Raw genomic sequence first — 25,962 nt, 5'->3', positions numbered from 1 at the left:
GTCCCAGGTGGGTGACGCACCTGCAATCCCAGGTGCAGTCCCAGGTGCGGTCCCAGGTGGGTGACGCACCTGCAATCCCAGGTGCAGTCCCAGGTGGGTGACGTAGCAGCAGCCCCAGGCACAGTCCCAGGTGCAATCTCAGGTGGGTGGTGTTGCCACCTGCCACCCCCTCAACCCAAGGGGTCCTTGTACTCTCAGCCTCCTCTTCCATGAGAGAGCTGAGCTCCTCATCAAGGTCACTGTTAGGCTCAGGGACACTCAGAACAAGCCACACCTGCCAGCTTCGATAGCTCTTCCAGCAGTAGGGGTCCTGAGGTGCCCACGCTGGAGGTCCCATCAGGGTTAGTGGTCCCATCGGGGTTGGCTGCTGGCCCTGTCAGAAGGAATAGTATCACGGGGTGGGTTCTGAGGGCTGGGCCGGAGCCTGATTCTACCCCAAGACTGCCATATAGCAGCCTAGTGACCTGGCAAACCTGTTATCAGTTTGTACCTTGATGTCCTTACTGGTAGAATGGAGGTGATAATAGAAATCAACTCTGTGAGGTTGTTGGAAGAGAAATGCGTTTCTATGGGAATGTGTCTGTCCCCGAAAGAGTCACTATTGCTGTGCGATAAGGTTACAAATTACTTCGAGTATGTGCAGCATATCTCTGTGATTTCCCCAGAATGAACACTGGCCATCAGAAAAAAACAAAAAACAAAAAACAATGAGGTTCTTATTTTGGAAAGAAGCCCCATCCTTAGCTGTTGAATAGGGGGCCAGAGCAGAGCTGGGGGCACAGAAGAAGGGGCCCCACATAGCTCTGTCCCTTATGGCAGTGACAGAGGGACAAGGAGGTGACCGGACACTGCAGGATCTGAGGGCAGAAAGGACAGATGGGAAGGTGGGGAGGCCCCTTCCCAGAGGCTGCAGTGGGACATACTGGAGGCCCACGTGTCTTGTTATGCTGTTCCTTCTACTGGCCAAGAGGCTTTTATGCTGGACTCGGAAGCCTAGATAAAAATAGCATCAGCCCACAGAGATCAGGAAGGATTTTCATTCTGCCATGCATCATTTTCCCTCAGGCTCATGGGCAGTAGAAGGAGAGGAGTTACTGGGGCGTCTCTGGGTGCTGAGACACATCACTGTGGAACTGTCACCCTCTGTCTCTCACTGCTCTCTCTCTTCCCCAAACCTTGGGGGCAGCTCCTCTGATTTCTTTTCTTTTCTTTTCCTTTACTTTTCTTTTCTTTCTTTTCTTTTCTTTTGTCCTTTCCTTTTCTCTTTTCTTTTTTCTTTTTCCTTCCCTTCCCTTCCCTTCCCCTCCCTTCCCTTCTTCCCTCCCTCCCTCCTTCCTTCCTTTTCTTTTTTTGTCTTTCGCTGATTTCCACCTTTTTATTCCCTAGCATTTTTTGGACTGACTCAGAGCCCTCTTTCCTCTGGAGGGAGTTTTCATTCCTATCCTCTGCAGAAAGGCTCGGGCAAAGAGAAGGCAGACTCTTAACTCCTACTCAAACTGTTTTGAGCCAAGGACTTGTTACCAGGCGATGAAGCACAATGTTTCCCAGCCGTGTGGTTGGAAGAAAGCACCCCGCTCCATGCATTGTCCCCTAAAAGTCAGCTCACCTTCCTGCACCTAGGGCATGGTGCAGTGAGTCACACTCAGCCACTGCCTGAGCTCCCTTGGGATGCAGTCAGGTTGGGAGCTGCCCTCCCAAGCAAGTCTTCTCCAGACCGGGCCCCAGGCAGGCTTCCCACCTTCCCCATACCAGCTGTGAACCTCTGCCTAGGGTTGCGCTGACCCTGAGATGCCCCAGGGCAGGCAGGACTGGCCGTGACCGTCAGCCCTGTTGTCGCTGTCCCTTCGAGGGTGTGCTGGAGGGGTCATTGAGGGGCTCTGCTCAGCTAGGACTAGCAGAAAGAGAAGCTTGCCTTCCACAGCTTTGTGAAGGCATTTTGTTGGTCTTTCTGGTGGGAGGAAGACCCAAAGGTGGCCACATTACTGGTGGGATGCAGTATTCCCATTACAGACAAGGAGGAAGAAACATGGTGAACTTCAATAGCACAGTGGGCGGTGGGCTGGGACATGAGCCCAGGGTGCTTCGGAGTCTGTGATCCTCCCTGACCCTGCAGGACAGAGGTGGCTCAGAAGGCTGTGGCTCCACACGGCCCCTGGCTCCATCACCGCATCCCTTCCTGCATCCAGGGACCAGGGGCCCAGCCTCTTTGCCCGCTCCCAGAGAGGCATGAAGTGTGACACAGATGGCATGCTGGGTGTGTCCGGGGAGCACGAGAGGGACGTGGTCCATGGGACTCCCACAGCAGGAGGCATTTCCCATCTTGCTCTGGTGCAGATCTCCTCCATGGAGAAGAGCCTCAAGAACATTGAGGAGGAGAACAAGCTCATCGAGGAGCAGAACGAAGCGCTGTTTCTGGAGCTGTCGGGCCTGAGCCAGGCCCTTATCCAAAGTCTCGCCGACATCCGCCTTCCGCACATGGTGAGCAGGACGTGGCCCTGCGGGCACACTGCCGAGCTGGTGGCTGAGCCCCAGGACTCTGGGGGAGGTGAGGAGGGCAGGGCACCCCTCTGCGTCTGGGGTCCTGCCTGAAGGGCCCCAGTCCAGGCGCTCGGCCCCCCAGGCTGCTGGCCGTGGAGGCTCTCCATCTCCTGAGGGCTGTGGGATCTGCAGCCGAACACTCATGTTTGTTTCAGCCGTAGGGTGCTGGTGGTGCCCCTGGAAGGCCTGGGCTTGTCTCAGGGGGCATGCCGTGTTCACCCATAGATTGCTGTGGCTTCTGAAAATCACGGACCCATTGTACGGGTGGGGCTTTCTGACCCACTTCTGTTCTCCAGGAGCCAATATGTGAGCAGAATTTCGATGCCTACGTGAACACCCTCACTGACATGTACTCCAACCAGGAGTGCTACCAGAACCCCGAGAACAAGGACCTCCTGGAGAGCATCAAACGGGCTGTGAGGGGCATCCAGGTCTAGAGCTCATCATCCAGAAGCCACCCCACCAATCAGGACACCTGGGGCACCCCGACTTGGCTCCATCGATTACCTCCCTTGCCCTGCCCCCGCGGTGGAGACGCCCAACTTGCAGTGGCCAATCTGCAGCCCAGGGCGGGCTCATCCGAAGGGTGCCTGGAAATCCGTGTCTTTCTCACCGTGCTTGCCAGGCTGGAGGCCTCGACCTGCCCACACGAGTGCAGGGCAAGGCACGGCGTATTACAAAGCGATTTATTTTTGTTTTTTGAAAGAGATCTGAAGGGCAGCTCCAAGTCTCCAGTGGAAGCTCATGGACAAGGTTCTCAGGGAAGTTTCAGACTTTGCAACCACAGTACTCCTTCGTCTGTCGAGGCTGGGAGGGTAGCCGTGGGCACGGGGCGGGTGGTGTGGGTGACACGCCAGCCTGGAGCGCGTGGCCAAGGGTGCGCGTCTGCTCGGTGAGGTCCATGTGGCAAGTGTGTTTTCTGTTTTCATTTAATTTAGTTTTGTCTTAAGGACGGAATAAAGCACCGTTCCAGTGGGTTAGAAATAGACCGGCAGCCCATGGTCAACGCGAGGGCTCTAACCTGGGATGCGCCTGGATGTTCCACAGGAGAGCACCTCACACGTCTCGGGGGGTGGCACCTGCACAGACACGTACAGCTCGGGGTCACGCTCCCTCTCGGGGCTGCAGCCTTCGGATCCAGGGCTAGGTCAGGGCCAGGGTCTCCGGCTCTCTGTGTGTCCACCGTGCCCGTGACCTGTCACTGCCGCATTACCCAGGTCACGGCTGAGCTCGAATGAGGTGGGGACGGCGTCAGCAGGGTCAGGGATAGATTCCTAATTTGGAGACCACCGAGATTCATTTCTTTTAAGATCCATTCATTCAAGATGAGAAAAAAAATTTTACTAGAAAGTGTTAAACGCGATGTCCCCAACATGTAAATAGAGTCCAGATCGGTTGTGACTACAATTCGTTAGTATTTAAACGTAGAGAATTGCACTTCCTGGAAGAAATAAAAAAGTAGTTAGTTTAATTATTCTGTAAATTATTTAATTTTGTCAAGATGTAAGTATTTATATTCACAACCTCTTATGTTAACATTTGCTATTTATTTAACTTTTTATTTATTAATTTTGTACTATTACAACTAGACCCCACGCCAGGACACCACGAGAGGGAAATCAATGAAATCAAGGCAAAATCCATGATTGGACTATAAGAAAGGTCACAAAAAAAGTGTTGCTCTAACTTCTATATATAGAAGTCTTCTTATAATTTTGATGCAACCAACTTATTTTTTATATATTTTGTTATTTATTCTTTTAATAATGGAATTTTTAAAAAAGTATTTTGTAACTGAGGAATTTTGATAATTTGGGGATATTTTTCCCTGGGTCCAGTGGAAAGAAAGACTTTCTGGTTTTCTTTGTCCCTTTGGTTCCTTTTGTTTCAGGCACGGCAGCAGCCCGTGGCGCGCCGCACTGTTCATGTACTTCAGTGTAGCGCAGGTGTGTGCGCTCCGGCGTGCTCCTCGTGTGGCGTCTGTGCTGGTTCTCCATGGCTGAGTCGTGCTGCTGAGAAGGAGTGCTGGCCGCACGTGGCACCGAGCAGCTCCCACTCACGGGCCCCCTGCCCCTCTGGCAGCTCCGATACTGTGATCCCCTTCCTCAGGAAATGCGTGGAACCCACAGCACAGCACTTCTCGGCGTGTTTGCAGGGTGATTTCCTAATAAAAGTCCACTCTGACTGTACACAGGAGCGGTGTGTGCTATGACGCCGGCCTCTGTCTCCTTCTTCCATCTGGTTCTCTTTTTGCTACCACATGTGGCACCAACATCTTTCCCCTGAGGTGTGGTTCTGAGAGGTCTAAGTCACAGTGCCCTGCCCCTTCCCACGTGACTGAACACGTGCAGTGCACCACTTTCTCTTGGGCTCAGAGCGAATTCTCCCCATTGAGGCTGTCAGACTGGGTTGGGGGGTTGGGGATATATTCTGGCCACAAAGAGGAAGCCATCTGCAGTAGGAGAGAGTGTGGACATTCTGGAGGGAAGCAGAGCTGAGAAATGGAGAGATTCCTGTGGAGGTGGAAGGAGGATGAGAGAACGCTTATCCTTTCACAGTTCCTGGATCCAGCCATAACTGAAGGTTGCCCACCCTTGAACTTTGCAGTTATGTGGAGCGATGAACTTCCCCTTCCCCTCCTCCCCTCCTCCTGTTCTTCCTCCCCTCCCCCCTTCTTCTTTCCCTTGTTGCTTAAACTCTTGTGTTTGGCTTTTTGGCCTTGCGTGGCAGCTCACTGTTTTCACGCTTTAGTGTTGGGTGGGGCTCCGGCTCTCACAGGGCGAGCCTCAGGTTTGGAGCTTCTAACCTGACTTAGGTTTGGATATTCAACCTGATCTGTCAACCCCTTTGACCTCCCTGGGAATCTGGCCCCGAAGGCCCACCTGGAGCTCCCATCTGACCTGACAAAGGACAATTCTTAGACATTCTGAGCCTGATTTCCAAACCCTTTCTGAGTCAGACAGGGTCCAGGATACCTGGGGACATCTGGTGTGTCTGGAAGGCAGCTAATCCTTAGGAGAGATGCCGTGGGCCTTCCCTGCTCCCCAGACCCACCTCTCCACCCCTACTCCTTACTGTCTTTGCCTCTCTCTCTTGCCTCTTGGGTCTACAATGTGCAGGCCTCTGAAGCCTGGCCTCTTCTGGAAACTTCTATGGCTCCATCCTCCCTTCCTCCACGGGGCCACCTTCTCATCTGCCTGTGGCCCCTTCCCGGTTTCTGTCCCAGCCTGCACCTGCTCCTGTGGATGCTGGCCCCCTGCGTCCTCCTCAGAAGCTGCCCCAGTCCACATCCTGGCCTCCCTTCTTCCCTGAGTCAACATCCCCACAGCTCGTGTCTGCCACGTGCAGACAACTCCCACACTGTTTCCCAAGCCTGTTTTCCCCAGTTGTAGCACTTTCTGGGACTCCATCTGGATGTCCCACAGGCCAGAGTACATGTACCCAGCTGACCACATTAGCCCACTGATGGCTCCCACCCTGACCCTCCCCAGGCCGGCGAGATACGAACCACCTCCAGCTGGAGAGCTCACGACCACACGCGAGCCTGCAAGAGGGGCTGTCGTCACACGGCTGTGTCACCGTGGAACCCCGATCCGGGCCACCCGTGGGGCCTACCCTAGTGAGGGCAGCGCGTGACTGCAGGGAGAACAGGTGGGGATTTGGGTTATGTGTCTAGCTGAGCGGGGATGCAAGATTATGGCCCCAGCCATGCCCTGTCTCTCACAGGGGACGGTGAGGACACGGTGACTGCTGAGAGCCAGGGGAGCCCCTCCTACTAACTGAGGTGTCTGCTGGGGCTGGTTCTGGCTCCTGAGGGCTGGCCACTCCCCACAGCAACATCTTGAGCCAGTATAGGTCTTTGGGGCACCCCGGGAGCCCCACAGGACTGCAAGAGCTGGTAAGGTCTCAGCCACTTCCAGGATGAGGGGTGGAGGGGGAGGGGCAGGAAGGCCCATAGACCCACCCTGCTCCCCACGTGGGACCATAGAGGAGGAAAGTACAGCTCCCTCCCGGCACCCAGCCATCGAACACCCCTCATCGGACCTGCCCATCGCTGCTCAGAGGGTACCTCTGCCAAATTGGACACATTTCTGCCCGTGTCTTTCACACGCTGTCAAAAGTGTTTTCCTTGTATTTAATTCTGTCGCAGTTCTCTCTGTAGAACTTGTCAAAACAGCAAAGGAGAAATGTGGTGCTGTTTATGGAGAGACGGTAAGGAATCCACCCAAAGCCCACCTGCTGTATCGCGAAGACCAAGCAGAAGTGCGTTCAAGTCCTACACCATGCCCCCTGGGCTACTGCCTGGGACCCAAGCAGGGCTTGATCATCCAAGACCCCATCAGGCACCAAACCTGGAAGGTCTGTCAGTCTCAGCTGAGTCACCCCACACAAAACCCTGCCTGGCTCAGCCCTGAGCAGGTACAGGAGGGAAGTAACGACGAACCCCTTCTCAACACCGTGGCAGAGGGTTAGGGTTGCCTCCATCATACAGACCGGGAGACTGAGGCCCAGGAGGCTGCCCAGGGTCACACAGAGGATTGGCTACGCAGTCAGGACTGACATCAGGCCTCTGAGCCCTGGGGTCTGTCCTCCTCGGGGTCAGCTCAGCTGAGCTCCATGGAGCAGTCAGACCTAGCGGGTGTGGAGGAGCCGGAGGAGAAGGCAGGAGCCCCCAGGAAGAATCTCTCGAGGCGCAGTGTGGACAGACAGGTCTCCTAGTGTTGGAACAGTCGGCCTGGTGGACACCACGGCCTTCTGGGAGGCTCTGACCGTTCCCTGAGGTCGCTGGGACCAGATCCAGACTCTGAAGTCTCCTCCAGGTAGAGGCAGGTTCTTCCCCGGTTCTGTGGCTCATCCTGCCTGCAGGGCTGAGTGGGGTGGAGCATGTCCCTGCAGGGGGCTCTCCTTGCCCCCATCAGCTGGGTTGGGCTGCCGGCCTGATTCGCTGTCACTAGAGCTGGCCAGGGCTCTTCCACAGGGTAGTTAGGCTTGTGCAAGATCCCTTTTCTAGACCCCTCAAGGCAGTGTCTTCCCCTGCACACATTTTTGTCAGTAACAGAAAGGACGAAGACATGGTCCTTGTACTGGGGCCACGGTCTCCAGAACATTCCTGATCATTCTCTAGCCTCTAGCATACTTGTACCCTCCTGCTGGTCCCAGAGGGTAGGTGCTGGCGCTCTGTGGGATTTCTGCCAAGCTCAGGTCTGAGGTGGGGCCTGAAAGCAGCTCTGGGATCACTGGGAGAGACCCCCAAGCACATTTCCTTCTTGCAGTGCTGAATCCAGGGGGGCCTTTCTGGGGTTTGGAATCCCCTGACATTGTTTGAGAAATTATGTGTGTATGTGCCGGGGAGCGGGGATCTGTTTCCTGATCCGAAGCCCTCCCATGTTCTTGAGCAGTGAGGAAACTGCCTGACTCATAGTCCCAAAGTGTCCTATGAATAGGACACTCATAATGGCCATGGGCTAGGCCATGAGAAGTTGACTGTCTCTGCTGCCATTTCCCTATCTGTTCTCATCCCCTCTGGGCATGAGGAGACGTGAGACCTGTGTATTCCCCAGAGTGGGGACTGGGTCATTCCGGAACAGCTGAAGTGTTTGGATGCCCCCACTCCCCACTAGCTCGGGGTCCCTGGGAAGCTGCCACAGGGGCATCCGTGAGAGGATCCTGTCACCTTGGTGGTCTGCTTCAGGCCCCAAGGCTCACTCACCACTCGCTTCTCCCAGCCACGGGGGAGCGTCCCGGGGCAGCTTGCAGCCGTGTCCTGATGCCCGAGCAGCCAGCGCCACGCGGGGAGGGCTGCTGCCCCGCACGTTCAGGCCCTCAGTCAGGACTGGGGACCTTCTGACACCGTTCAAGCTCTTCCAGCCTTTACGTGGAGAGTCCCACGGAGCTGCTGTGCTCTTCTGGCCAAGGCTGAGGGTCAGAACTGGTGTGGCCGAAGGGAGATGCCCAGCACGTCTGGGCGGCCCCAGACAGATGTTCTCTCAGGCCGCCTAGCTGCCTCCCTCACCAGCCCGGTACAGAGCCTCAGAGAGCACGCGGGGAGAACGCCAAGCACAGGAAGTGTGCTCTCTGCGGGGGTGGGGGGGCAGGAAATGTGTCTGCGTGGACGAGAGTTAGGGGTGTTGGGCAAGTCCCCTTCATGGGGTCCCCTGGCTTCAGACACTCTTTCTGTCTGTCAGGGGCCATCTCACAGTTGGAGACAGGTCATTTCTAGTCTCTGTGCTTCGGTTTCCCTCTCTGTAAAGGGGTCTCCAACACATAGTGGAAAGCGCTGGCCCAAGCCCCAGGGCAGACACCCTCCCCTGACACTCTGAGGACAGCCTTGAACTCACCTCCCCTTCTCTGCGTCTCCCCACTTGTACCAGCCACCGCTCCTCTCTCTAGGGCTGCTTCTGGTGAGCCGCCCAGCGTCCTGACGTGCCGCCACAGCTGCCGGGTAAGGCCTGGGCTTGTAGGCACCACCCGGGGCCCTCCGGTTAGCAGCCCCACATCTGGGCAGCGGGGGTGAGTACCTCTGCTGCTCCCACCTCTGTGAGCAAGGCTGCAGTCTGGAGTTCCGGAGATCGGTCTCCCCAGACTGCCTCCCTCCTCCAAGGCTGCTGCGCACTCATGTTCTCCCCTCAAGCCTTTCCTCTTGTAAGTTACAAGCTAGGGAGGACAGTCTGAAGGGCTGGCCAAGGGCGAGGGGAACCTTGAACTCTAGGACTCGCAGCTTAAGAAATGTGGGGGTGGCACTTGGGTGGCTCTGTTGGGTTCGTGTCTGACTTGGTTCTGGCTCCGGTCATCACCTTGGGGTGGTGACACTGAGCGCCACGTCAAGCCTGCTTCAGACTCTCCCTCTGCCCCTCCACCTCTAAAGAAAGGGGGTGTCAGCTCCTGGGGTGCTTCCTCCCCAGGTACTGTGTGGGCAGGGCTCCGGACCCTGGTCTGCCGCTACTTCTTTGTGTCCCATGTATGTAAAATACACACACGCACAGGAAGTGGGGTGCGGAGGGGCTGTATTTTGTGGAATTGACGTACTCAGCTGGGGAGGCTAAATCTAAAATCTGCAGGGCAGGGGGGCGGCTGGAGACCAGGAAGGGCTGAGGCTGAGGGATGTCAGGCTTCACTCTGAGGGTCTCAAGTGCTTGGGTTAAGACCCACCCACATCACGCAGGGCAATCTGATCTACTCCGTGCTTGCTCATTTAAATGCTTATCACAGCTAAAAAATACCCCCAGTAGCATCTAGATCGGCGTTTGACGGAACAGCTGGGCACCGAGCCTAGCCAAGCGGACACAGAAACGAACCATCACAGACCTCTTCCCAGAGCCCACACATCACTAACTTCTTACTAAAGTGCTTTAAGACGAGAAATTGTTCTTCTCAGTCATTTGTGGTACAACTGCCCTGGAGTTCACCTGTGCTTTCAGGTAACATCACGCTGCACTCACCCGCAGACTAGGGAGAGCAGAGGAGCGTTCGGCGCGTCTGTGAAGGGCTAACTCCGCCTGCGGGCTGCACAGGGCTTGCGAGGAGGAAGAACTCTTCCTTCCCTTTCTGGGGGATGGGCTGCAGCCTCTCGCCCGAGCAGCAGCCCAGGGGCGACGCCTGGTGGTCAATGTGGTGTCTTGTAACCTGCCGGCCTCCCCGCTCTTGATTCCTTTGTTGGGGACAAGTCTTTGTTCTCTGGGGGCTTCAAATTTCTTCTCTTTATCATTGGTTCTGAGCAATTTGATAATATTGTGCCTTGGTACTTTCCTTCATGTTCCCGTGCTTGGAGCTCATTGAGGGTCAGAGTTTTCATCAAAGTGGGAAAGATTCCAGCATTTCCTCCATTCTTTCCTTCTGTTCCAGCTTGTGCCCCTTCTTTGTGGGACAGTCTTTACTGTGTGTCAGGCCACATGAGGTTGCCCCCCCCGCCAGGTGCCACTGATGCTGTTATTCTCTTTTCACGTTTCATTTGGGGTAGTTTGTGCTGCCGTGTCTGCAACATCCGATCTGCTGCTGATACCGTCCACAGTATTTTTCAGCTCAGACATTGTAATTTCTATTTTTGGAAGTTTTATTTGGGGTTCTCTTGATGTAACCTGTGTCTGCACTTACGTCCTTGTTACGCCTTCTCCTTTATAATCCTGACAGTCTTAGATTGGATGCTAGACGTTGTGAATTTTACCTTGTTGAGTGTTGGGTATTTTGTATTCCTGTAAATATTCTTGAGCTTTGGTCTGGGACACAGTGGCCAGGAAACATTTTGATCCTTTTAGATCTTTCTCTGATATGTTAGGTGGGGTCTGAGCAGGGATCATCCTGTGGCGAGCTGGTAACTCACTCCGGAGGCAAGACCCTCCTGTGCACTCTTCCCACTGTTCCACGAACCGAGAATCTTTCCAGTGTGGCTGCTGGTACCTGATGCCCTCTCTGCCTCGCACAACCACAGGCAGTGTGCCCTCTAACCCTTTTGGACGGTTCTTTCCCTGGCCCTGGGTTGTTTCTGCACACACACATGCTCATTAGTTCTCCACTGAACCCTTGAGGGAGAGCTGCTGCAGGTTCTCAAGTCCTCTCTGTCAATTTCTCCCCATCTGACCCCTGCCCTGCGCCCTCCAGCCACCTCGGTCTCCCTGCCCTCTGGGTTTTACCTCCTCCCCTCAGGGAGTCCTCTAGGCTCTGCGTGGGATCCCCCTCTTGGCCCTGCTGCAGGAAGACACCCGTGGTGGTGAGATGAGGGAACTGGGAGGGCTCAGCCCCTTGGTTTCTCGTCTCTCAGGAGTCCCTGAGCTTTGTTGCACAATGTCCAGGTTCTGAGAATGCTTGCTTCACATAGTAGCCCACTTCTTGGTGTCTCAGGCATGAGAGCAAATCCAGTCCATCTTGGTCAGAGTTTCAGAATTTCTTGGCACATTTCAGTTAGAGATGATGAAAAAAATTCTGGAGATGAATAGTGGTGATGTTTGCACAACAGTGAGAAACGTACTTCGTGCCATTGCATGGCACACTTAGAAATGGCTAAAATGGTAAATTTTATGTTATCTCTCTATTTCCACAATAAAACCATTTTTAAAGGGCCACCTTAACCGAAGAAGTCTTCATGCAGCACATTGAAGACAGTGACCCAACCCACTGCAGGTAGCTCCAGCCACAAGCACCCAGGCACACCCTGACCTCAGGCGTCTACACGACCTCCCCCGTGCCTGGGCTCTCCTCCTCCGGATATGCCAACCACGAGCAGCCCACACATCTCCCAGCCCAAGCCCATACCCTTCAGCAAGTCCCCCGACTCCTGTTAGAGACGCGCTGCAGCCCTCCATGGTGGGCTTGCTACTCACAGATGAGACAAATGAGCTCATCCCGCGCTGGGTGTGTCCGCTGGCCTTTGGCTGGGCACTGACACTTCCATCTGACAGAGAGGGAGCCTCTGAGTGGACTGGGTGCTGTTGGGAAGCAGGAACCTCCCAGGGAGTGGTCTCTGTTAGGCGGGCAGGGTGGAGGGAGGCTCCTCTGCAGTCAGATGCTCTGCCCCTGAGCTCTGCCCCAGAGGGGCTCCTCTGTAACTGATGAAGGAGAAGGAGCAGGGCTCACTGCTGTCAGCTGGGAGAGAGCATGTCTGAGGGTCTGTGGGTGACTCACGGACCTTGTTTTTGTTTGTGCTTGGGCCCAATTATGACGTCTTGTCTCACTGTATCACCACGTGGTGCCTCTGCAAGACTGTTCACGTCCAACAGGGGAGTCCATGGCCTTGCTGTGAGGGCCAGGCTAGCTCCCAGTGTCAGACACCTCTGGGAGACATTCTCAGAGATCATATTAGTATCCACATCGTGGAGATAACCCACATAAAGTGCTTACTGTGGCACTCTACAGAGATAACCCTGATGGTCTAGGGCTGGTGGAGCTGACACAGAGGGGGTGGGGAAATAACTGTGGAGAGCCAAGCCGATGGGCCCTAAGGGAAGGTCTAGAGGACTGATGTGATCAGACTGTGCTTTAGGAAGATGACTTGGCAGAGCCCAGGGAGGGGGTTGGTGAGAGGGTATGCAGGAGGTCAGTGAACATTATTCTGGCAAGACGTGAGGGATACAGGGCCAAGACAGAATAGAGCATATGGAGGGTGCAGACAGTGGGGAGAGGGTCAAGGATGGTTCTACGACCTCTGTAATTTGAAACCGTCACAGATAACCAAAGGTACGCAGGTAGGAAGGACTCTGAGAGGCGGTGTCAAGGTCATGAGATTGGTGGCAAGCCCTATCCTCCCCAGCAGATGGGCTTGTAGCTGTTGTAGAGATGGGGTAGGGCGGCTACTGACACCGTGTTCAAAGAAAGGGTTCTGCTACTAAAAGCTCCTTTGGAAAACCACAGGTAAGGCCAGACTGAAGTGAAAGGAAGAGTGGGGTAGAATTTCACCAAGTTTGCCAGGTGGGCTGTGCAGGTGGTTCACAAAGGGATACACGGCATGTGTGCCGCAGAACCTGGGTCCCAGGGTGCCTGGGGGTGGTGAGGGGAGGCAGCCTTGAGGACCTGGTCACAGAGCCACAAGGTCACTTTTGAGATGCGGAACGACCTTGACTGATGTCCAGCCAAGGTTTCTCAGACTGTCTGCCCCTGGAGGGCGGCCTGTGCAGGCGCCATGTGCCTGGTCAACATCTCAAGCCTGATGCTGTCAGCGCAACCTCCCTGCCCGCAGATCAGGTCTAACGTGAGCCCTTGGGGACTTGGCCTCCTATGTGGTGTCCCACAGGCCACCGAAGCTTCGCTTGGCCTGCTTCACTAGGGCAACCAGAGCAGACACGTCCTAACCCTGCACTCTCTGTGTGGGACATACGTGGGGGCACATACACCCCAACTCCTCCAGGTGTGTAGGACCTTCCTCTTGCTGCCCAGCACGTCACCCCCCGCCCCCAGCAGTGCACTCCTCCTAGAGGCAGGCTTCTCCTTCTTCCTCCCCTGGACTTGGGAAGTTCTTATCTGCATAATGTTCCATTTCATATTATTTCTATTTTCAAAACCAGTTCTCTTTGCCTTCTAGGACCCAAAGAATTGTACCAGCCTGCCCCTTGCCCAGACACCACCATCCTCTAGGAATAGAAACCTTGAGAACCCAGGCTCCGGGTCTTTGTGTCACTGCAGGTGCCTGCGGCTGTCTGTTACCGAGACTGCTGTGCAGACCGGCTCCACGACATGGGGATGTACGGGTTCACAGTTCACTTTGTGGGGCAGATCTTGGATGGGGTCTATTCCAAATCTGTGTTTCTCCGCTAAGGCCCAGAAAAGAGGTGAAGGGTCTGCGCAGAGGCAGGCTGAAGCCCGGGAGGGGTGGGGGCTGCTGTGGCCTCCTCTCAGGTGTGTGCACGGCTTCCACTCTCGCGGGGCCGCAGCCATGGGACCCTCTCTTGGCACAGATGGATCCTTCTTGTCCTACCACCTTGGCTCAAACGTCCCTTCCGTGTCACCCAAGCCAGAGAGCCACTGCCGAGAGTTACTGTCCATCACACAGTTTTTTCATTTCTTTCTCACCTGTTGGCCCTTCCTCCCTGGGTCCCGGCTCTGCTGGTACGCGGAAGTCATAACCCTGACCGGCAGCTGTTCTCGGACCGCTCCCGCTCCAATACCCGGGAAGCATGCGGGGCCTCCCACGCGCCTCGCGGACCGTCCGCGCCGGGGCCCACCAGCCGCGCCGTCGCCCCTTTAAGGGCCAGGCTCGGGCGCACGCGCAGTCGGGCCGTTGCGCGCACAGGCGCAGTGGGGCGGCGGATGTTTACGGCGGCGGCGGCGGTCGGGCGGCGCGGTCGGGCGGCGCGGCCGGGCGGCGCGGCCGGGCGGCGCGGACGGGCGAGGGGCGCCGGAGGAGCTGCAGGTCGCGGCCTAGGCAGCCGGATCTCGCGGGCCGGCCGAGCCCGGAGGTAGAGCCGCCCCCGCCGCCGCCCTCGGCCCGGCCTGTGGCGGGCGACGGCGTCGCCTCCCCTACCACCCCTCCCTCCTCTCTGTCCTCCTCCCCTCCCCCGGTCTCGAGCGCCTGGACCCCTCCTCCGGGGGCCGTCCCCTCCGTTCCGGCGCCCCTCCGGCCTCTCCCCGCCTCCGCCCAGTTCCCGGGCGTCTAGCTCCCCTCCCCCCACCGGCGTTCCCCAGCCCCCTCCCCCGCGTCTGCCCTCCCCGTCCCCGGGTTCCCCCTCCTGCGTCTCCCCACGTCCCCCAACCCTCCCAGGGCGCGTGTCCTCTGGAGTGCGGCCCCGTGCCCTGCAGCGCTCCGGGGGTGTGTCGCGGGGGGGCGTCCTGGTTTGCCCTCCGGCTCCCCGGGGCCCCCGCGGCCTCTCCCGGTGCCCGTCGCTGGCGCCCCTGGTCGTGCTGGAGAGACGCGCGGCCCGCGCCGGGCGTGCCGAGCGGGAGACGTTTGCGGGGAGTAGCGCGGCGAGTGCAGGCGGGTCCGCGTTCGGAGCAGATGATCTCGGACCTTTTCCGAAGGCGACAGTCTGGGTGCACCCGCGGGCGCAGCCGGTGGAAGCTGCCCCTGTCGGTCTTGGGTTGCGAGTTCGGGGCCCGTCTTGGGTGTAGGGAGGACGGAACATTCACTCTCCAGGACAGAACCATAGGGACAGTTGTTGCCCTTCCGACTGAGAATTGGCTCAGAACCCCGGGACTCCAGGCCCCTGGAGAAGGTGGGTGGTTGGGGAAGGAGAGCTTGGCTGTGCTTGGTGCCGGCGCTTCGGATTTCTCCGTGCTGACGTGTGCTCCAGCGTTGCCCCTCGGAAAAGTGACCCAAATCTCTGCCCGCCCCCTTTGTTCATCACTAGCCTGTCGTGGTTTTTTTCTTTCTTTTCGGCAGGGCAGTGGCCGAAGTGAACGGCTGCGTTTTGGGTGTCGAGTAGACAGTCAAGAATTGGTGAAGTCAGGTTCCTGCAGACAGCTCAGAACTTGGGGCTGTGCTCGGGTGAAGTAGAGCTTTAGAGGTGGAATGAGAGGGGACCTCTGAGGGCATGGGGTCCGAGCCTAGGCCTCCTGGCCCCCATCTCAGCTTGTACCTAACCAGGGCCATCCCTGGGGGAGACAGGCTGTGGAGGTTCTAAGAACAGTTCAGTATTTGGAATTCTAGTTGTTAGAAAGCTCTTCTGTGTCGAGTAGAAATAATCTTCATCTAACGTGTTCCACGGATCCAGCTTCTATCAGCTCCAGGAATGGTGTATACAAGGCAGCCTTTCAAGTGTTTGAAAAACATCCCTCTCTCTGAGTTCTAGTTTTCACGGCAAGTCTCTGTTTCTTTTAATGGCAAGTCTCTGTTTCTTTTAATTCTTCTGCCAGCAGGGGTGTGGCTTTGGTTCTGTTTTCTGCTGGTCTCAGTCACTGGTGCGGTTGCACGGGCCCTGCAGTTACTCTAATCCCAGACCGCTTTCAGCAACAGCCCGAGAGAAGAGAAGCGGGTTATTACTTACAGAACCTGGAAAGTTGACAGCATACCTGGGGTCCCACAGTGAGGTGGGGGCGTGAAGAGAGTTAGGGTTAGTTTCTGCTTGCATGGGGGTTGAGGGTGGAGCCTAGGGCTTCTCAGGCTTCCTTTTTACTGGGGAATATAAGACACAAGAGGGAATGTGAAGCATGAGAAGAGAAAAGACAAGTGGCCCAAAAGGTCTGTTACGGAAACCAACTAAGAGCAGATTTCAGACAGAGGCCTGGCTCTTCATGGAGTGGCAGAGGAAAAGTGTTTATTCCTCAGCAATCAAAACTTAAGTCAGGCCCTTGCATACAAAAAAGGCAAACTTTTCAGGGCTTGCGGGACAGGGTCCCTCCCTCCCAGCTCATTTTCCACATGAAATTACCTTGTCCGTATTTCCCTGAAGGAGTGATACGCGGGTTGGGCCGTGGCCCTCCATGTGTAGTCTGACAAACCCAGTGTTGACTGAAACCGCAAACCCCCATGATCGTGGCTTCAGGCTGGTTGACCCAGCTTTAGCCTCCTTGGCTATCAGTCCTGGACCTTCCCATGGCTGCTGCTGCTCACCTGTCTTCCTCACTGCCCTTTGGCAGTTGGTTTTGGAAGGAGCAGTGTGAGAGTAAGGTTGTCCTGTTGGCCAGTTACCCCAGAGGAGTGAATTATACGGAGGATTACAAAGTATAATCAAGTACAGTATCCAGAAATTATTTCTCATTACTTCCAACAGTTGGATTTGACTAGATGGTAGAGCCATTATTTGGTTGGGCAAGGTATCTTTGAATCTGTTGTTGGTGTTTTGGGGTGGTCAGGAGTAAGCGGTGATTGTACGCAGTGTGAGGAGAGGTAGATAAGCAGGCAGAGTTCGTACTCTCAGACCCTGCCGATGGTCACACGCTTCCTCCTGGCGGCAACAGAGAGGGTTACCGCATCGTCACAGAGTCTGTCATTTGTGGCAAAGATAACCAACATGTTATGTGTTAATGTTTTTTTCTTTGAGAATTTGAGAATGTAGGCCTTTGGCTAGACAGTCATGGGTTTGAATTCTAGTCTCTTCATGCACTGGTCTGTAATCAGGAGTAAAATGACTGCTCGGTCCCAATTTGCCTCAGTATGTTGTGAAGCTAACCAGACCCCTGGGACTGGTGGGTGGTGCCTGTAAGATTGTAGCTCTTTTTACTAAAGTGCTAGCTTTTGCATGTGAGGAAACTTTCAAAGTGAGGTGAAGTTGGAAGTAAGTGATAGATTACATGGTAGAAAATAAAGTGTACCCAATATAGAGTTAGTGTTTGCTTTCTGAAGGTAGAATGATGGCACTGAGATAGGATGGTAGGACATTGCGTAGAGAGTTAGATCCACCATGGAAGATGCGTGGTTTCCAGGCCTTTTCCCACATAGACATTTGGGCAGCAAGCGCAACTTCACTTTTAAGCAGTGACCTATATTTTAAGATGACTGTCCTAGACTAGGGATGTAGACTGTAGCCTCAGAAGTAAGTAGCTTATCGAAGATTAAGCTCGACCTCATTAGCAGTTCTTCCAGTTGGCTAAGTTAACTGGCCATGGACCATAACCTAGCAAGGGCTCCAGAACATCTTGAAATGGGGTGAAAATCTAATAATTGGGCCATCCTGGTGATTTGGAAAGTATAATGTTCAGGTCTAAGATCTTGATGATGAAGATGAACTGTTCCAACCGTGAAATGTTAGAGCATTTATACTAAGCCCTAGGTTTCACGTATTTTGTGTATTTGTTGTGAGAAGCTGAAGATTTATCATGAGTTCGTTTATTTTTATTCCTGGGAAAACCTCTCCCACCACAATTGCCAGTAGTGTGCATGGGGTATGTGTATGGAAGCTCTTCCCCCAGGGTTTATGCTTCTTGTTCTGCTGTTAGAAATCCAGAGGATTGTGAGGGGGAAAGCAAGGATAAACTTTGTAATAATAAATTATAGTATGTCATTATGGAAGTGAATTAGAAAATGTGTCAGTCTTTGTGAAGTCTGGTGTTTTCTGTTTTCCCCAATAGTTTACATCAGGTGTTTTGTAAAATGTTACCATTTTATGTGAAGTAAAATAATTCTTTCAGAAAGAGTTACATGGGGTACCTATAAAATTGGAGAAGATATTTTAATGGTTATGGCTCCTGTGAGTTAGATGGAGGCACATTGTATGTTAGCAGGTGGCTAAGAAGGGATCACACTGTTGCTTTTTCTTCTTGAATGCAGTTGGGAAGAAGGTAAGCAATGTACCTTTTGTTAAAGAGGTAGAAAGGTTGCATTACATATATTTCCAAAGGGGGTGTAGGAGTCCTTGGAGCAGCTGTAGCCTGAAAACAGATTTTGTATTTGTTAAAATAAAATATCCCCATTCATCCTGTAGTATTTTTGCCTGAAATTTGTACATCCGAATATCCAAGTGAACAGATTGAGTGGATTCCTTGACTTGATGTGTATGTGGGGGTGTAGAGTTGTCAGGTAAAATTTAGGACAACAGTTAAATTTGAATTTCAGATAAATAGTGAATAACTTTATAGTATTTGTTGTTTACCTTTATTTCCTTTTTTTTTGCTTTTAAAGATTTATTTATCAAAAGTGATCTGTAGCACTTGAAGTATTCAAAGAGAAGTTGGTAGTAGTGTGATTTTTGTAGACATATCTATATTCTTTTTATGCTTATATCCATTGACTTTGCCATATGTGAATATATCCCTTTTAAGGCAGATCTATATTCAAGATAATTTTAACCCTAAATACCTGACTTTGTAGATTGACTACTTGTCGTAAAATGCTGTTTGCAGCTGTCGGGTATGTGTTAGGTACCTCAAGTTCATTTGCATGCCTTCGAAATTGTAAATTACAAGCTTCTGGATGGTTATAATGGAATTTCATCTTTGGCTTTTTTGTCTTTCAGAATTTGGAGGGGGTGGGGTGGGTTAGACAGTTGCTGATCAAATATATTCCATCTGTGATATTTTCAGAATTCAGAACTTGAGACTGGCATGTTATTAGAACCCTAACTGGTGTGCTCTGACCTTTAATGTAAGTAGCCCTTCAGAAACGTTTGTATTTGCAGCGTGGCCCAAGTGCGATCTGGAAGATGGGAGGTGCGGTGAGCGCCGGCGAGGACAACGATGAGCTGGTAGACAACCTGAAAGAGGCGCAGTACATCCGGACCGCACCGGTCGAGCAGGCTTTCCGGGCTATCGATCGCGCAGACTATTATCTTGAAGAATTTAAAGAAAACGCGTACAAAGACTTGGCATGGAAGCACGGCAACATCCACCTCTCGGCTCCGTGCATCTATTCGGAAGTGATGGAGGCCCTGGACCTGCAGCCGGGGCTCTCCTTCCTGAACCTGGGCAGTGGCACGGGCTACCTCAGCTCCATGGTGGGGCTCATTCTCGGTGAGTCCGGACAGAGTGCAGCAGAGCACCGTCTGTCTCCTGGTGCCGGGGAAGAGCGTCCGCCGGCAGCGTCTCCTCTGTGGGGCCCTCGCCGGAGTGCCTTCTGAGCAGTCCCCTGCTTTGGTTTATACACAGTCATGGGGTGGGCTGGTGAAAGGAGGGACTCCTCCTGTTCCCTACCCCTGCCACCTGTGCCTCCACTGTCTGTCCAGCGCACCCTCCTGCACAGCATAGGACCATGAGAATTGTGTAAATCAGGACCTTACGGTGATTTTTCGTTTACGGTAGTCACCCAGCTTTGTCGCTCTGTACACTGTGATGAAGTTTAAAGTTCCCTGGAAGTTAAAGTTCTTCCAAGAAGTTTTGGTTTGTTTTGTTTTAATGCTCAAAAAGTTAGTACCTGTAAGGTGTTGTTTGTCAGTAAATTCCAGGGGTGGGAAGGATTTCACAGGTTTTGCCTCTTTCCCCAAGTAAGACTTGGGGAGGACTGCACGTGGCGATGGGCACTTTTGTTCTTGAACGACAGTGTCCAATAATTGAGGGTTTAGGTGTCTGTTTTTACTCTGAGATAGAACAGTTTTGCCAGAGGAGTAGTGGGGGCTGACCTGCCCTTTGAAAGATTTCTCTGCGGAGGAAGCGGGGCTGGGGCTGCTGCTGCACTGGCGAGGGAGCGCGGCGTCTGCACCACAGCGCGTTACAGAATGTCTCAGCAGGGACGGTTGATTTTGTGGGTATGGAATGAAATTTTGGATTCTTTATATGTTCATAGACTTTGGAATTTGATGAAGTTTTGAGACTGAACCTTTGACTTCAGGCCACAGATTGCTATCCTCAAATTTTTAAGTTTGATTTTGTTTTGTTTTTTAAAGCTAAATGCTTTTTGAACTTAATTTGTCTTGGATTAGGACTGCTTTGTGAAGAGCCCAGGTGATGTATCATTCTGGAATTAGTGAAAGGTAATTCAGTTCAGCTGAGAAACTGGGGGAGCTAAGGGTGAGATGGTGTTTGGTGGAGAGTGGGATGGGGTATCAAACTGACTAGGTTAGAAATGCTCTGGAAAGGAACTGAAATGCTCGGTTCTTGTAGTAAGCCTGACGCGGCCTGCTGCACTTGACATGCCCCAGAAATTCTCAACAGCTTCTCTTCTGTGAGCCCCCCGTTTGCTGGGAATGTGATCAGATGTTGGGTGGGGAGAGCTCTAAAGGAAGGGAAGCTTCTTGGGGGTCGCAGTGGGTACTCCGTGCTGCTGTGATGCATGTGAAGGAGGTGACCAGAGCGTTTGCTTTCCCGGGTAGACACCTTGCGCTGGCACGGCCGATGCCTCTGTCTGGACCCCGTGGGTTCCGGTCAGCTCAGCCTTCAGTGTTGCACACCACTTCAGGGCCGAAGACCATGGTGCCCGCAGCCATGAGGTCTGGAGTCTTTCATCCGACTCTTCTCTAGATCCAGCTGCCTTCCTGCCTGGCCCTGAACTTTATCCCTTTGCTGCTGCACTTGTGTGCAGGGGACCTGAAGGTGCTGTGTGATGAGGAAGTGGGAAGCCCTCCTGCAGGGGTGGGAGGGCTTTTGGGCTGGCTTCAGTGCCATGCCCTTGGTGTCTCAGTCCTTACTCCTTCCATGCCCTCCATCCCCTCAGTCAGCTTTTAATTGGGCTGAGTCGGGGGCTCTGTGTTACTGCTCTGTTTGGTGTTAAGCTCCTTGGGGTTAGGAACTATGTCCTATATCTGTTAAGAGAATTAAGTGCTTAATAGGTTTTGATAAAGGATGAGGGGCTAATGAAACTATGATGAGTGGGAAAGTAAAGGTTTTCTTGGTTTCTGGAGCGTGCTCCTAGCCAGAGGGCGGTGGGGAGGGAAGTCGGTGATTTGGCAGAGGGGTTTGAGATTGGACAATTTGAATTTGACGTTGTAATTACTGAAAATGCTTCTCAGGTAGGGTGTGTTTCAGTGAGAATCTTTTAGCAGCAGCTGTGCATTTGACAGATGTTGGGAGAGGAGAGCCCCAGGTGAGCTGTCCAGGTGGAGGAGAAGGAAGCCTTGGCTTGGGGTGGGTGTTGTGCTGTCAGGGGACCAGGGAAGCCCAAGTGGCAAAATGTCAAGATACGGGTGCACAGATGGTTGCTTATTTTTCAGTATTTCTGTTGGGCCGTAGGGTTAAGTGCTGCACTGTGACTTCGGTATGTCCGTCCAGTAAATAAAGTTCTTCATGCCCTGTTGATTCTCCCATGGAGATATTTAAAAATGGCTGTGTAAGTTAACCTACAGTAAATGAACACGTGTGAGGTGTGGAGCTTGGTGAATTTTGGTGTCCGTATCCAACTTCATGCAGGTACTAACTAGAACAAGGTACGTAGTAGACCCAGCGCCCCAGAAGCTCTCAAGCTGTCCCTCCCCATCCAGAGAGGAGAGGACCCTTTTGTCCTCCGTCATCATAAATAAGTGTTGCCTGTTTTTGACCTTCATATAAAGAATTCCCAAAACAAAGAGACTCACCCAAGCTGTGTCAGTAGATCTCACCTAGAGGCAGTTTTATACAGAGGAAATAATACCTTTATTGTTAAGTGGGCTTATAACCTTTCTCACAGCTTTATTTCCCATTACTGATAAATCTCCTTTGATATAAAAAATGTTTCATTGTGGCGTGGTTATAGTTTATTTAAAAAAGATTTTATTTATTCATTTAAGAGAGTGAGAGTGTGTACGTACACGAGTGGGGGAAGGGGCAGGGGGAGTGGGAGAGAGAGAATCTGCAGCAGACTCCATGCTGAGCACAGAGCCTGACGTGGGGCTCAATCCCATGACCCTGAGATCATAACCTGAGCTGAAATCAAGAGTTGGACATTCAACCAACTGAGCCACTCAGGTGCCCCTGTTACAGTTTTATTTTAATGATGATCAAAAGCTGTTTGTGCCCATGTCTGAGTAGTTGGGGCAGCCTCTAGTGGAGCACAGTACTGAGTCCAGTGTCATTTGGAAATAATGTTTTTCTTCTTTAATTCATTAGTAAGATCTTGAATTCTTGGTTGCAGATCTTGGCTTTTTTACATCTTCAAATAATTCTTCAAAGGTTTGAGAGCAGAACAACCCAGGCTTTGGAAAGCTGTGGTGTCGGTAATGTCAAAGAAACAAGTATTTACAGTTATTAATATTTACAGTGTGGTGAGCATAGTCTACCCTGCATATTTAAAGATTTAGCTTGGGTGATTTAGGCCTGGTAATGTGGTAAGACCTCTAACCCTTGTGAATTTCTTCATGTAATTATACATGCCAAATCTGGTGCGTTGCAGTGGGTAAAACAGAAATAAAGAGTAAGAGTTCTTGCCCTAGTTCTAAAAATTTTTTTATTCTGGAACATTTTAGGTCCTTTTGGTGTGAACCACGGGGTTGAACTCCATTCGGATGTAATAGAATATGCAAAGCAGAAGCTGGACTTCTTCATTAGAACCAGCGACAGCTTTGACAAGTAAGATCAAATACTACCCTTGGGTTGCTGTGTGAATTATAATTTAAACTTGATTGGATGGGATACAAAAGCTTATTAGTGTTCATATAACATGATTCAGTTTTGGCAGGAGAATGGGGTGTATGCAAAGCTGTTCTAATTATTTTCTTTTTTTTTTTTTAAGATTTTATTTATTTATTTATTTGACACAGAGAGAGAGATCACAAGTAGGCAGAGAGGCAGGCAGAGAGAGAGGAAGGGAAGCAGGCTTCCCGCTGAGCAGAGAGCCTGATGTGGGACTCGATCCCAGGACCCTGGGATCATGACCTGAGCTGAAGGCAGAGGCTTTAACCCACTGAGCCACCCAGGCGCCCCTCTAATTATTTTCTTAAATATTTTGTGCTTTTGAGGGCTTTAGGTTTTTTAACTATGACACCAGGGAAAGGTAATTTTTCACCAGTGAATAGGAGAGGGAAATAGAATGTTCATTTTACCCAATTTTCACGTTCCAACACAGATAATAATTTATCACCTAATTCTTAAACAGAATTATTGCATTTGTATTTGAACAGTATATATAATACCTCTTGCCATTTTTAAATAAGGTATTAAAGTTTTTATTTTACGATTTAACATTTTTAGAAACACCAAATGTAGTTTTCTTTCATTTTATTGGTTTTTATGTTTTATTTTTTTAAAGATTCATTTATCTGAGAGAGAGGAAGAGAGAGGCGAGCGAGCGCATACTTATGCACATAAGTGCGGGGGGGGAGAGGGGCTGAGTGTGGAACCCGAAGCGAATGGGGCTCCATCTCACTACCCTGAGATCGTGACTTGAGCTGAAACCAAGAGTCGGACACTTAACCGACTGAACCACCTGGGTGCCCCTCATTTTGCTTGTTTTTCGTAGATCTTAAATAAGGTAATGATTTATAAAAACAGAGCAAAGACAGTGACGATTGGAAGTTAGATGATAGAAGTCTGTGTTATGTTTGTGGCATTCACTTTCATAATATTTTGTTTGGGATTTCTAGGTTTCTGTTTATTAACGATACAATTATTTTGGGGGTCTGACTTGCAGCTTCTAACTCTGTCAGTGGTATTATGTGATTCTAGGGTTGTTCAAGGAAAACGTAACCTGTGGGTAGTATAGATTTACTGTAGAGACTTGCTACAATGTGATATATTCAGTTACGGAAAACATTTTTTGCTTTTAGATTTGACTTCTGTGAACCTTCCTTTGTTACTGGCAATTGCCTGGAGATTTCTCCAGATTGTTCTCAGTACGATCGTGTGTACTGTGGGGCTGGTGTGCAGAAAGAGCATGAAGAGTACATGAAGAGTCTTCTCAAAGTAGGGGGCATCCTTGTCATGCCACTGGAAGAGAAGGTCAGATCCCTCTCATAACTGACACGCTTAACTGTTGGCCAAGGTCTGTTCCAAGAAGTTTCCATGTGTTTTTCCTTGTATGCCTCATGACAGCTCCCTCCGTTTCACAAATTAGGGCACAGGCAGGGACAGGTCATAAAGACAACCTAGCTTGGGCCAGGGCCTGACTCAGGTAGGCACCCTGGAGCCTGCACCGTGAGCCTCACCTCCCTTGTCTGTCCTTCCCTCTCCCTTCCCACCGCCCCCCCCACCCCGCCCACAGCTGTTCCAGTATGCTTATTCTAGTGTTAGAATTGTGTGTAAACGTCACTAGAGTTATTCTGTTCTAATTGTTAGAGTCTGTGACAGCGAGTATTATACAGGAGTCTTCCTTCAGAGGAATCTTGTCTCTGTCTGCTGTTTGGTCGTGTATGTGTTTGTCGTAGCTGTTGCGCTTCTTTGAGAAAAACAAGTTGTCATCAACAAGCAGATTAATCAAAACTGAATTGGTCATCAGGGAGAATGTCTCAGTTACAAAGAACTAAGGAAAAATGGAAATGATAAAAGTGGGGAGATTGCATTTTTGTGGGATTTTCTGCAATTTAAAAATGTTAGCATTTAATTTATTTTGTTTAAAAAGGAGTCATTCATTGCTGAACATCCAGAACATACGAAAATGAAGAAAAATTGCTCACAACCCTTACCTTAAGCACTGTTGGTGTATGATACTTGTAGTTAGTACCCTTTTCTAAGGAAGTCATTGCGCGTACTGTTTAGAAGTTACGGTGTTTTCCTTAATTGATGAGATAATTTTAAGCCATGTAATACTCTGTGTCATCTTGTTGCGCGCGTGTATTGTAGCCCGCGTGATTGTTGAGCATAGTGTGTCCTCTGGCTCCTGGAATTGCCCACGGGGCTGTCTGTATAACATTCTGTTATTTACTATTATATACAGACTGCAGTGACTATTGCTAAGTAAAACAAAATTTTTATCCATAAATATTTCAAAGTGTATTTATCAAAGATAAGGGCTGTTTTTTTTTTTAAAGATTTAATTTATTTATTTAACAGAGAGAGAGAGAGAGAGAGAGAGATTACAGGTAGGCAGAGCAGCAGGCAGAGAGGGGAGGAAGCAGGCTCCCTGCCAAGCAGAGAGCCCAGTGTGGGGCTCGATCCCAGGACCCTGAGATCATGACCTGAGCCGAAGGCAGAGGCTTAACCCACTGAGCCACCCAGGTGCCCCGATAAGGGCTGTTTTTAAAGATATCACAAAACCGTTATCAACCTAAAAAATCACCAGTAATTTCTTAGTATTTTAAAATTGCCAGCTAGTGTTCAGATTTTTCTGATTATCTCAAAATTTGCTTGAATAGTTTATTTGAATGGATCTCCATTTAAGATTTTCTTAAAAGTTTTATATATTTATTTGAGAGAGAAAGAGAGAAAGAGAGAGTGAGAGTGGAGAGGTCAGAGGGAGAGTAGACTCCCCGCTGAGCAGGGAGCCCCATGCAGGACTCGATTCTGGGACATGACCCTGGGACTGCAGGGTCGTGACCTGAGCCGAAGGCAGTCGCTCCACCAGCTGAGCCCCCCAGGCGCCCCTCCATTTAAGATTTATATCTTATATTTGGTTGATCTTTCTCTCTCTCCCTCTCTTGATTTTTTGGAAGATTTTATTTTTGAGTAATCTCTGCATCCAGCGTGGGGCTTAAACTCGTGACCCAAGAGCAAGAGTTGCTCCCCTCACCTATCGAGCCAGCCTGGCACCCCCGGCTGATACATCTCCCAAGTGGTTTTATCTAGAGCTCC

At 51.6% G+C, this 25,962-nt stretch overlaps 2 protein-coding genes across 4 annotated transcripts in view; both read left to right on the top strand.

Moving 5' to 3' along the window:
- Positions 1-4,204, top strand: part of LOC111141754 (myelin transcription factor 1) — a 37,213-nt gene extending 33,009 nt beyond the window's left edge. Inside the window, exons 20-21 of the mRNA XM_022494559.1 lie at positions 2,335-2,478; positions 2,835-4,204. Coding sequence (XP_022350267.1) covers positions 2,335-2,478; positions 2,835-2,975 — 285 coding nt within the window. The 3' untranslated portion in view covers positions 2,976-4,204. The remainder of the gene's footprint in view (positions 1-2,334; positions 2,479-2,834) is intronic.
- Positions 4,205-14,363: 10,159 nt separating this feature from the next.
- The window catches only part of LOC111141386 (protein-L-isoaspartate (D-aspartate) O-methyltransferase domain containing 2), a 22,703-nt gene continuing 11,104 nt past the window's right edge, over positions 14,364-25,962 (top strand). For 2 of the 3 annotated variants that reach the window (XM_022493892.1, XM_022493891.1), the window contains exons 1-3: positions 14,676-19,344; positions 22,704-22,806; positions 24,003-24,174. In XM_022493892.1, coding sequence (XP_022349600.1) covers positions 19,038-19,344; positions 22,704-22,806; positions 24,003-24,174 — 582 coding nt within the window. In that variant the 5' untranslated portion in view covers positions 14,676-19,037. Of the gene's footprint in view, positions 14,421-14,675; positions 19,345-22,703; positions 22,807-24,002; positions 24,175-25,962 lie in introns of those variants that run through there. The other variant, XM_022493890.1, reaches the window with a different exon arrangement.

The sequence above is a fragment of the Enhydra lutris genome, unplaced genomic scaffold (assembly GCF_002288905.1).
Source record: "Enhydra lutris kenyoni isolate GAN:26980312 unplaced genomic scaffold, ASM228890v2 scaffoldscaffold6, whole genome shotgun sequence".
NCBI classification, from domain to species: Eukaryota; Metazoa; Chordata; class Mammalia; order Carnivora; family Mustelidae; genus Enhydra; species Enhydra lutris.
This window is presented reverse-complemented; position numbering and strand designations above follow the sequence as displayed.